Here is a 12,045-nt window from a genome sequence, read left to right as displayed (position 1 = left end):
AAAATAAATACTGATCTGTAGCTGCTCAGCGGGTGGGACTGGGGGTCCAGCAGCGAAGTGCGGCCGCGTGCGCCGGGGTGCGTTATTTATAGCTCAGCAGAAATGCCTKGGGCTGCGGCGCCGTCGGGAATCAGCCACCGCTCCCAAAAAAGCAGCAGCTGCCCCGAATTGTGGGCCCCTGCACCCCCCGGCCAGGCTGTGCCCACGGCTGTGACACCGAGGGGYAGCGGCGCCGGGCTGTGCGCGTTCCCCGCCGGCACACGGCGGTCTCAAGGCACTGTCAGTGTTCCAGACTGCACAACAGCCCGGGCTCCCCGCGGCTGAGGGGTGCAGCAGCGTCAGACAGCACTGAGGCAAAACACGTTTCCGTAAAGCTGTGAAGACGCTGATGCTGTGGAGATGGGGCTCGGATGCTCCTTGATCCAGGGGCAAGCCTGGAGGCGAGAGATTGAGTACATGGGGTTTTCCATCTCTGAATTTAGTTAAAATGCAAATTTTTCCTCTATTTGCTAAAATTTAAAGAYCAAAAAAGCAAATGCATCCAGCCACACCTCAGCTTCTGCCACACTTCAGGGTTCGCCTGAAGGTGTGGCACTTGCTCTCAGGGAGCTGTGCTGCAGCTGCTTGCTTCTTCCAGAAACATTCCACGAGTAAACTGCACGCAGGTGCTCTTCAGCAAAGGTAGATATACAGCCCACCTGGCCACGGCACTTGGGCAAGTATAAAGGCAAATCTTACACAGGCCAAAATAAAACCACAAACCCCAAATAAGAAGAAAAAAAAAACCCTAAAATAACTACCTTTCAATCCCAACACGTGCACAGGAAGCCTTTCTCCCTCTGAGGCACACAATATAGGGGGGGTGTCCAGACCACTGCCCTACCAGACAGACCCCTCCCAAGAAAAAAAACTGAAGGAAGGAGTTTGGTAKCAAACAAAGTGTTCCATGGTGAAGGAGCTCCCAGCGAAAGGTGACTGCTCACGTGCCATAAGCGGCGGTGCTGTGGCGTGGTTCAGCACGAGTGCTCTCCCCAGGGATCAGCTCTCAGGTCCCTGTGGGCAGTGTGGTGCTGTCTCCTGCCCTGAAGGGCAGAGGGAAGCAGTGGAATCCTCACTGCCTGCAGGCCCACAGCATCACGTCCAACAGCCAGAGTTCTTGCTCCCTCTGTGATCAGTATGGTTTTGTTTCCAAGCACTGGTTTGCCTCAGCTTTCTCCCAAAGCAGCCCAGGTTTCAGATGAGGGACTCTGCCAAGCTGCTTCCTGTGCTAAGGCAGCTCRTTGAGGTTTTGGTTGTGAAGGTTTTGGTTCTGCCTGCTCAAGCTGATGGTGTTGTCCAGCGTGATGCTGTCGTCCTCCTGTGTGGTTTCTGGCATGAACTGACGGAATATGCTGACACTACCGTGCCAGAAGATGGGCTCGGGGAGCTGGCCCACCACGCTCCATGTTCGTGTCTCAGGGTCGTAGGCTTCCAGGACATCTGAGAGTTCAAACGTGTTATCGTAGCCCCCGGACACATAGAGCTTCCCACCGAGCACAGCCACACTTCCCCCAACGTGAACCTGAAACAACAATAAACACACACCACGATCAGGGGGTGTTTCCCTGATCCAGCAGTTGATTGAGGGGGTGGTGAGATRTGGGAGCTGTTCCTTAGAGGGAGCTTCATGCCCACCAGCTGCAGGTTGGGCTCTGAACTARCACTGCCCACAGCTCTCATGTGCTGGGCTACAGATCCACGCCACCACATCCAAGACTGTGCCTTCATACTGACTCCAACACAATCAAACCAGCACCACATGCAAGGGGTTCTGATTCTAAAAATAMCTTGGTTTTCCACAGGTAAATTAAACCCATCTGTAATAATTAAGACATCCTGAAGACGGGCAAATATCATACCTGAAGCATGGCAGGGATTTTATCCCATTCGTTCTTTGATGGATTGTAAACATCCACTTCAGCTGAGTCGTCTCTGGAGGAGAGAACACAAAATTACTCTTCTGCATTCTAGAAACTCCATTCGAGTTCTTCGCCAAAGCCAAATTTAGGCGGGCAGGGGGAGAGAAGAGCTGGAGAGGCAGCGTAATCCCCCACGGCTTCTCTCACCCGCCCTGCTTGCTAGACAGGAGGGTGACAGTGACAGGTGAGGGATGTTTGTGACTTAGAGACACACGCTGCTGACACAAGAATGCATGCAGGACAAGGTCAGGGCAGCTGGAGAGGAGCTGTCAGTCCTTCCAAGACAGTCCTGGTGCAGAAGGGATCAAGATGCTGCAAGGCAGCTCCAGGCAGGGCCAGCAGCCAGAGCAGGGCCTCCTCTCCCCACTCTGGGGCAAATGCAGAGAACACCTGAACCTCACTTGATGCCTTCGGATTTTTAGCTTCTCTATTTTCATGTATCTGTATTCTTGTACTTCTTTAGTGTACAGCACTAAGGCTGCTGTTCTCACATCTTTAGATAAAACAATTCCTCTCTGGACCTAAAATCCAAGGACACTTCGCTGCCTCAGAGCCCCAAAATATGTAAACAACAGTGAATTAGGCGGAGCAAGCTTGGAGTGGTTGTCATTATCACCTGAAGGTGTCATTGGAGAATTGGGGCCCAATATGTTAATAAGGCAGAAATTATAAAAGGTGAAGCTCTTGTGACTCGATGTCCATTTTGGGTGTAGCCTCAAGAGGAAGCCTTGTCTATCCTTAATGTACCAGTAGGCTTGAATTAAATTTGTCTGCTTTTAATACCTTAACTTTGTCTGGCCTCTGTTGCAGGTGAGCCTTGTTTTAGGCATCCCAYTGCTGTGCTTTATAACAGGCATAAAACTAGTCCCAGCACAAGGGATCATCACTGARAGCCTTTAGCCTGAGCTATTAAACCAATTTGCCACTTTTACTTGCAACCTACTCCTCTGCCCTGCTAAGATTCTCCCACAGCTCTACATGGAGGAACAGCCCACGTGCAGCATGTAAGGTGAGGGAAGAACATCTAWCCCCAATCATCTCCTCACTGACTCCTGCAGATGCTCAAGTGATCCYAAATCCTGAAGTGTCAATCATCAGTATTTAAAAATGGATAAGAAAAAGGAAATTCTATAGAATCAGGTTGTGACAAGGAGCTGAGCAGCTGAAACACCCCRGCAGGATGGACTGAAACCAGCTGACCAGAACAGCTGCCAGCAAGACACTTGGCTGGACCTGAAAGAATCAAATAAAAAGTCTTGGGCCAAAGCTGCTACTTCATGCAAAGCCAAGAGAAGATTAAAAAAAGAGAAGTGTCTGGGGACCATCACAGAAGTCTCTGTTTGCTYAGAGTCAACACAGGGAGATGAAATGCTCCAGCCCTAGCATGCCTTCCCGTTTATTTTTAATTAAGCGGATAACTGAAGTATTTGCGCCACCAGGACAGCTTCGGATGGGTAATTAAGTCCCAATTTGGAAAGGTGCTTAAAAATAGTGACCAATCACTTCATCTTCAGCCCTCTTATCTCTGTTGAGACRGAAGACGTCCTCTCCTGCACTAGAGTTTAACGTTTTCTTGGAGCTTATGTGCTTATTTATAGCAACAAGGGGGGCTGAAGCAGGAGCTGAAGAAACYGAGAAGCCAATTTCCCAGCAGCGCTGCTGACTTCAGACAGATTTACACCTGCCTGTTACCCAGCCCTGGGTTACACTCAGACATTTTCAAATTTATGGGYAGCTCTTTGAGGCCCACCTACACAAGGAAAGAGGTGTTACACCCCTCCCTGCACCATCAGGGGAAGCACTGCCATGCAATCCCAAAACAATGCCCTCCCTCCACTGCCTGCAAAATCCACCTTCCCAGGGAAGCTTTGGGCTCTCCTCACGGGGGAATAGGGAGGGAGAGAGGTGACATTTCCCGCTACTCACCGTATGAAGTACATGAGGCCGTTGAGCGTCACAGTCTTCGGGGCGAAGGACCAGGGTGGCAGGTGGCCACAGTTGACAAGGGACCAGAGGTCACTGTCGGGGTCATAGCACTGCATGACCATGGACTCTTTGCCAGCCAGGGAGCCGATGGCGAAGAGCTTCCCACGGCACGAGGTGGTGGAGCAGTTGTCCATGGGGTACAGCATGGGCTGCAGGGCCTCCCAGCTGTCCAGCGTGTGGTCGTAGCGCTCTGTGCTGTCAGAGGCRACCACATAGAGCAGCCCATCCAGGACTGTGGAGCTGTGGTATTCCCTGGCTTTCAGCATGGGTGACACCTCYGTCCACTCGTTCACGCTGGAATTGTACCTCCAGACGCAGTCGTACAGCCTGGACCCGTCCGAGCCCCCTGTGGCACAGCACAACACRTGTCAGAGCCCGGCTCCGCAAAGGGAAGAGTGGCAGAGGAGACAGCTTGGCTTGGCATGTGTGCCACAAGAATTTTAATGGAAGTGTTGCACTGTTTCATTCCCAGCAAGCCAAGGAGGATTTCTCCCATGCTGTTCCCAGTCCGTATCCTGCTGTGACTCACAATGAGTCTCCCATGTTTCACTATGTGCCTCCTCTAAACTCCCATTTCTGTCCCATTTGCAGCCCTCCCCTCCATCGCTGCCCAGAAGCTGCCAAGGCAGTGGTGCTGCCTCCAGCTCGGGAACCTCCCAGCCCTGCCTGCATCACACTGACAGTGACCAGAACAACCCAGGATCCCCAGCAGCAGCCTGCACGCAGCTCCCAGCAGGACTGACCCGCCTGGGATCACTCCAGGAAGCTCCCACGGGACGTAAGGGCTTCTGTACAAAYAATCCGCGTCCATGTGGTAGCCGGTCATTTTTACAACCCTGCCCTTAAAGCAGGGTCTTATTTTCTACTTGTGACCAGAGAACACACRGATTTCTGTTCACCTGCATAAGACTTGCTTTTCAAAGCTCTGCCAGTGTGTCCTGCACACCCAGGGCACGCTGGTTCACAGCACTCAGTGTCCTGAGCCTCAGTTTCTTATGGCTGTCACAGGGATGTAGTTCAAAGGAGGCATCTGCATGCAGCTTAACAGCCAAATTTACATATTGGTGTCACCTTGACAAAAGTAATTGTAGCCCCAGCAAGGAGGCAAGAGTTGTGCAGGGGAAGGTACTGTGACTCACAAGGGCTGGCAAAGAAACGTGGGGCTTTCTGACAAGCCTGTGCCTCAAGCATGCGCCTGGCTTGTGATTCACGGGGCTCTGAACCTGAACACATTCTTCTAAGAGAGAAACTCAAAACCCTCTTAAGTCACCCATGTCCTCAGCGACAGTTAAAAAGTTCTCACTACAAGATCTGTGACTTTTGCCAGCGTGCTCAGCAGCATTACTCATGACAAAATAGCTSCTGGACTGAGACCAGCTGCTAAATCCAGCACCGACTCCAGGAGTCTCCATGCCTGCTGGCAGGCTGCAGGCACCCAAGCCGAGTCCCAAACTCTGCTACCCAGGAAAAAACAAATGTCACCACTAAAACGAACACATTTTCCACAGACCATTCCACCCTGCTGTTCCCCTCACTCCCTGTGTGCCTTACCAGTAACATAGATGTCGTTGCCCAGTGCAGCKACACTGTAGCCCCCTCCCAGGTGCTCAGGGAATTCAGCCAGGTAGCGCCAGTGGCCGGTGCGTGGGTTGTAGCAGTCGACGGTGACAAGCTCATCGCAGTCACGGTCRCAGCCACCGACGAGGACGAGGATCTCGGCGAGGCCGGTGGAGGGCCGGGGGCGCATGCGGGCACAGGGGCCCCGGTCGTGGCGGTCCAGGCGGGCAGACTGGAAGTCACGGGCTTCACGCAGGAGGCGCAGGCAGGGAGGGCAGCGGGCCACCAGCGGCTCGCTCTCCACATGAGCCAGCAGGTAGAAGCGGCGCACAAAGGGCAGGCGGACGTGGGCCAGGAGCTGGGGCAGCAGCGGGGCGCGGGTGGCRGGGTCAGCGCGCACCCAGCGCAGCGCCAGCTGGAAGGCAGCCTCCTCCTTGGGGATGCAGAGCCCATCATCCCGCAGGTAGGAGAGGAGGCGCGGCAGCGGCAGCCGCTCCAGCTGGGCACCCAGCTCGCCCACGTGCCGCAGCACGAAGCGGTGGGCGGCAGCCGCCAGCTCCGGGCAGGCGAAGGCCTCCGCAAAGTCCTGCATGTCCAGAGCGTTGGCGGGCTCCAGCTGCCGCGCCAGCCAGGCACCGCAAGCCTCCTTGACAGCGGGGAACTGTAGCAGGTCGGCGGCGCGCAGCAGGCGCTCGGCGATGTCGGGGCCCAGCCGGCCCACGCGGCCGGTGTAGGCGAAGTCGAGCAGCCGCCCCAGGCACTCGGGCTCGACTCCGTGCAGCCGCACACGCTCGGCCCGCGACTCGCACAGGGCCCCGCCGAACATGGCGCGGAAATATCCCGAGGCAGCGGCCAGGACGGCGCGGTGAGCCCCGAACTCTCGSCCGCCGGCCACCACCGTCACGTCCAGCAGGCTCCGCTCGGCCCTCAGCGCGCTCAGACCCCGCAGCAGCGACACCGCGTGTGCCGGTTCTCCCGTCGCCGCCGTTGAGGCTGCCGCTGCCGTTCCGCCGGTGCCCGTCGCCATGCCGTGCCTGCGGGGAGCGCACCTGGGTCACGGCCTGCGCGGAGCCGCCGGGACCGACCCCCGAGCGATTCCCCGGCCGGGAAAGGGAGGTGGAGATCAGGCAAGGAGGCGGCGGGTGGGTTCAAGAAGCCCGTCTCGTCCGGTGTCCCCCGGGAGCGGCCGTTGCGTAACGCGGCGGCGCGGCTCCGCTCGGGCCGGGTCCCAGGGCCCCGCAGCTACCGCGCCAACCCCCGCGCCCTTGGCCCCGGGCTGGCCCTCAGCGGGAGCCGCCCAGTGGTACCGGGAGAACACAAGGCCGGCCCCGAGCGCGGGCAGCGCTGAGGGCGTCCCGCTCTGAATCCGGCTCCGGGCACCGCTGCTATCGCGGGCGGAGGGTCCGGCTCGGGGCAGACGCTCCGGCGCCCTGCCCGTTCTGCCACCGCCACCAGCCAGGCCCCACAGCGAGCCCGGGACCGCCCCCTCCCGCCCGAGCCCGCAGCCAGCCGGTAAGATCTCCCCTCAGGCCCCGCTCACCGGTCCGCTCTCCACCCAGCTCCGCGCTCCGCTCCGCGCTCCGTTCACCGCTCCCGGCGCCGCCCCCGCCCCTCCGCCGCTCCCAGCGCGCCCCGCGCCCGGCACTGCGCACGCCCGGACTACGGCTCCCGGCGGCCCCGCGCGGGCGGCCGCCCCTTCACCGCCTCCCGCCGGCACCGAGCGGCTCGCGGTGTCGGCACTGCCCGGCTGCCGCCGCCGTCGCCCCCCCGGCCCCTCCCGCGCCACCCGCGCCGGGACATGGACTCCGACTCCTGCGCTTCGCCGTTCGCCCCGGAGGTGAGTCGGAGTCCCGGGGGGGAAAGGAAGGGAAGGGAGGAGCGGGGAAGGAACAGAAGGGGAGGGGGTGCGTGTCCCCCCTCCCGGSCCGGTCCGGCACGGTCCGGCCGCCGGTGCCCGCTGCCCGTTCCCCGCCGCGGGGCCGGGGCCGGGGCCATCTTGTGCCGCCGGGGCGAGGAATGGCGGCGGCGCCGCCCCACCGTGCCCGGCGCGGGGGGGCTGCCCGGGGGCCCGGTACCGACGGCGGGGGGCGATGCAGGGGTGGGGGGCACTGCCCGGTTCCGCCGCTGCGGGGGCGGGGGGGCGGCTCGGGGCGCGGCGGCAGCGACGGCGCCTCCTCCCACCGGCGGGCCCGGCCCCGCGGCCGCCGCTCACCCCCGCTCTCCGCAGGACTTCTCCCCCGGCTCCCGGCGGCACCGCACCGTGGAGGACTTCAACAAGTTCTGCACCTTCGTCTTGGCCTACGCCGGCTACATCCCGTACCCGCAGGAGGTGAGTTGCACCGGGGGGCCCTGAGGGCACGGGGGGCACCGGGGGGCACCGGGCTGCTCTGTCAGACCCGCCGCTCTAGCGGTCACGGCCCCGCGCCGGGCCTGAACAAAAGGGGAACGGCGGCGGCTGCAGGCTCTGGGGACGGGGCGGGTGGTGCCCGGCGTGGGCGGGGTGAAAAACGTCGGATCCGGCATCGCTTGTGCTGCTGCCCGGGCCCGGGAGCTCCGGCYGGAGAAAGCCAGGGGCGGCGCGTAGGGAGAGCGGGAGCGACAGCGCCCCGGGGGACACTCGGAACTTCAGGGACAGGGCAGAGCGCCTCAGGGGACGGGACAGTGCCTCGAGAACAGAGGACAGGGCAGAGCACCTCAGGGGACGGGACAGTGCCTCGAGAACAGAGGACAGGGCAGAACGCCTCAGGGGATGGGACAGTGCCTCGAGAACAGAGGACAGGGCAGAGCGCCTCAGGGGATGGGACAGTGCCTCGAGAACAGAGAACAGGGCAGAGCGCCTCAGGGGACAGGGCACAGCACCTCGGGGACAGGGCACAGCACCTCGGGGACAGGGCAGAGCACCTCAGGGGACAGGGCACAGCACCTCGGGGACAGGGCACAGCACCTCAGGGGACAGGGCACAGCACCTCAGGGGACAGGGCACAGCACCTCAGGGGACAGGGCACAGCAAGCCATGGGACAGGGCACAATGCCTTAAGGACAGGGCTCAGGTTCCCAGGGCACAGGTTTCAGCACCTTGGGGATGGGAGACAGAACTTCGAGGACATGGCACACCACCCCTGGGGACAGGACCTCAGGGATGGGACAGAGTGCCYTGGGGGACAGGGGGGAGTGCCTTGYRCCACAYGCGAGTGCTCCAAGTCAAGCTGTTACCTGTTTCCTCAATGTGTTCCAGGAAACGCCGCTGAGGAACAGCCCCAGCCCTCCCAACAGCACTGGAGGCACGATTGACAGCGATAGCTGGGACCCCCGCTTCAATGACACCCCCTCCTCTGTCTCCCTGCCCACCAAGAACAGAAAGAACTTTAGTCAGCTTAAGCGAGCGAAACCGTATGGTTCCCTATTCCAGCGGGCAAAGGCCAGCAACTTCCTGCCAGAGCGAAAGCATATCGATAAGATCAGGAAGAAGAAAAAGCTGAAAAGGAGGGAAACAGAGGTGTCTGCAGAGGAGGACTATGAGGAGAAGCTGCTGGACCTGGAKGCAGAGGACTCTTACGCAGAGACACCGATGAGCCCCTCATCAGAGGGTGACCCTCAGTCTGTGACTGAGCACTGCTCGGTGTGGGACTCTGACACCCCATCCAGTGTCTCCTACCCTGCCGTGACAGCCGAGCAGACAGTGGAGATCCAGAGCGTGGGCAAACGAACAGTCATTCGGCAAGGCAAGCAAGTGGTSTTTCGGGATGAGGACGGTATTGGTGATGACGAGGACATCATGGTAGATTCAGGTAGGTGGCCTGCTTGGTCAGGATTAGCCAGGTGGAAGTAGTGGTGCTGTTGCCAATCTCTTTCCTGCTTTACTTGTAGCATGAGGATAATGCTGAGGAGCACTGCATGGGTGGAATTCAGGAGCAGTTGGGTTTTTGGGGTGAGGGGAGGCAGGGGGGGTTGGTTCCTTTTGCAATAAACTGAGTGAAAAGCTGCGACTTTTTAGAAGCAGCTGGYTCTCCTCTCCTGGGTTACAGCCTCCTGTGTACTGTTGAGAGTCTCTTCCCATGCAAGAGAAAAAGCAGCYGAGTGCCTGTCTTTGAAACCCAGGTAGTTAATTTAGTGCGAAAGGAGAGAAAACTSCTGGTGTGAGAGGTGTCAGCTGCTAAAAACAGGTCTTTGACATTTSTCTTTTCAGATGATGACTCGTGGGACCTAGTCACTTGCTTCTGCATGAAGCCTTTTGCYGGGAGGCCGATGATCGAGTGCAACGAGTGCCACACCTGGATCCACCTCTCCTGCGCCAAAATCCGCAAGTCGAACGTCCCAGAGATCTACATCTGCCAGAAGTGCCGGGACTCCAAGTTTGACATTCGCCGTTCGAACCGCTCCCGGACGGGCTCGCGCAGGCGCTTTCTGGACTAGCGGGGAGGCGCGTGCTGGTGCGCTGCGTGGGCGGGCGAGCTGTGGGTGCTGGCCGGGAGGCCGGGGAGGGCTCCCCCGAACTGCTGCTGCTCAGGCGGGACGGCTGCCCAGCCCGGCYTGTGGCCCAGGAACGAGCCACGGGCAGCTGGGGCTGGGAGAGGCCGGCTGGGCAGAACTGCAGCGAGATGCCGACTGTGGCTTGAGGGACATGCAAAGCTCTCTGAGCCCGGTGGAGTTTTGTCTGGTTACGATGACTGGGTSATGTACAATACCTTTGCCACGTAGGTTTTCTCATCCTATTGGGAAACTGCAAATCTTCTCTGTGCTAGGAAACTCCTCCTCCTCCTCCCAAAAAAGGGGAGGGGAGGAGGAGGGAGTCTGTGTGAAGAGTCTGAAAAGTAAATGGCCCTGTGTTTTAAATTCAATGTGATATTATATCTGCCCATTTGTCCATATAGATCAATCTTAGATATCCTAAGGCTCCGTAGGAGTCAGCCTCAGTGCTACTGGCCTCTGCGATCTGCTGCCGCTTCCACAGGCTTSAGCATAGGGGAGTTCTGTCATTTGGCATCATCCAAGTGCAAATGAGACTCGGAGCTCCCGCCTGTGCCAAGGGACAGTGCCCTGGCAGGAAAGAGCAGCCCTTTTCCTGGACAGCACGGGAGATCAGCGGCATCGGATTCCTTCCTTGAAAGTCTCTTCTTACAGTGAATTTTTCGTGATTTATTTGCATGATCTGCTCAAATGCGTGTATGGGGGGAAACAGCTCAGTTTCCTGTCCCTTCATTAACCTCTACGGTGCTGTTTTAAGAAGATGACTCTCCCTTTTCTCAGCCCAGAATTCAAACGTGGACTGTAAAAGGGGCCAAAGCAAATGTAGAACCTGGCAGGTCTGGTTTGGGATTTGATCATGTCCATCCCAAGTACGACAGCTGAGTTGATTTTTGTTTTCTGTTTGAGACTGGACTGTAACCAAAAAGCCAGAATCTTTATTGGTAGCAATGACACAGATCAAAGTGAATGCAGGCAATGAAGCTACAGGATGAAGTGCAATGAGGATCCGGCTGGTGCAGGGTGGACAGGAGAGCACTGAGGCCCTGGCCAGCACTGCAGAAAGGACCTCCTCGGGCTTCAGCCCAAGGGAAATCCCAGCAGGACCAAGATGGAAGTCACAGCTCATACACAAGGCGAGGGAGTTGCTGGCATTGTTCCTCGATCCACATGGATCACATAAATTGATGTTTTGAGGTGTTTCTCTGAAGTTATGCCTGAGGAACAGTGCGTGCTCTGTCCTGTAAGACTGAGGCTCAGGGAAGCACTGGCTGGTACAGCGGCTGCAGCCAGAGCAGCTGTGCCAGCAGGAWCATGTCCCCATGAGTTCTGCAGTCACACAGCGTTGGAGCACTGCCTTGGCTGAGGACTGGCTCACCAGGAGATGCGTCCTGGTGATGGTGACTGAGGGTCTTACTACAACACAGGGTCAGGTGCCCTCCAGACATCGACACTGCCAAAGGCTCAGGCAGCCCAATAGCCATGGGGCTCCATGGTGTAGGACATGGTGGCACCTGGGGCCGGGTGACAGAACTGCATGATATGCAACTGTTCCCTCCTGGTTCTTGATAAAAGTCTTGTTCCACCTGTAACAGCTGACTCTGGGTTAAAAAAAAACCAACTCCAGCTTCTGTGAAATCTCACAGCCACGATTATGCTGCGCTGCCTTCAGAAGCTATGTGGAACCACCAAGGAGTTTGCCAAAGACTCGCCCCTGATGGCTGCCCAAATGTCCTCTGCAGCCAGAAAAATAACCAAAGTTCTCCAGTGCTGCCATTTCCCCAGAAATGCTTTGGAAGATCCCGGCTGCAATTGCGCAGGGGTTGGACCTGGTCTGAAATTGGTATCTCTGTGTTTACAACGTATCTGCAGTTCARCTGGACCTCCGTGAAGTGTGTTCCTGAAGCTTTTATGGCAGAAATGGTGCACTGTCAAGTTAACTGGCTCTTTTTCACAGAGGTTCAACACTAATCAATGTGACTGACTTGTTCTGTTCCCTTTTCAGATTTATCCCAGTGGATGGTGTCCAGCACATTACAGTATCAGCAGAGAGAAATAAAAAAGTAACATCTCCATTCTT

At 57.8% G+C, this 12,045-nt stretch overlaps 2 protein-coding genes across 2 annotated transcripts; one reads left to right on the top strand and one right to left on the bottom strand.

The window, feature by feature from the left end:
- Positions 1-105: 105 nt before the first annotated feature.
- On the bottom strand, positions 106-7,124 carry KLHL21 (kelch like family member 21). Its single transcript, XM_057375580.1, has 5 exons — positions 7,042-7,124; positions 5,496-6,535; positions 3,885-4,290; positions 1,899-1,971; positions 106-1,561 (listed from the first exon to the last, which is right to left on the bottom strand). The coding sequence occupies exons 2-5, from the start codon at positions 6,526-6,528 to the stop codon at positions 1,268-1,270; spliced, it is 1,806 nt and encodes a 601-aa protein (XP_057231563.1). The 5' UTR covers positions 6,529-6,535; positions 7,042-7,124; the 3' UTR covers positions 106-1,267.
- Positions 7,125-7,177: 53 nt separating this feature from the next.
- Positions 7,178-12,017, top strand: PHF13 (PHD finger protein 13). Its single transcript, XM_057375584.1, has 4 exons — positions 7,178-7,338; positions 7,729-7,830; positions 8,737-9,289; positions 9,688-12,017. Exons 1-4 carry the CDS (start codon positions 7,300-7,302, stop codon positions 9,912-9,914), a joined length of 921 nt encoding a protein of 306 aa, XP_057231567.1. The 5' UTR covers positions 7,178-7,299; the 3' UTR covers positions 9,915-12,017.
- The last annotated feature ends 28 nt before the right edge of the window (positions 12,018-12,045 follow it).

Source organism: Malurus melanocephalus, unplaced genomic scaffold (genome assembly GCF_030028575.1).
Source record: "Malurus melanocephalus ecotype Western Australia unplaced genomic scaffold, MMel_1.1 scaffold_253, whole genome shotgun sequence".
Lineage (NCBI taxonomy): Eukaryota > Metazoa > Chordata > Aves > Passeriformes > Maluridae > Malurus > Malurus melanocephalus.
Note: the sequence above shows the minus strand (reverse complement) of the source record. Positions and strands in the feature narration are given on the sequence as shown.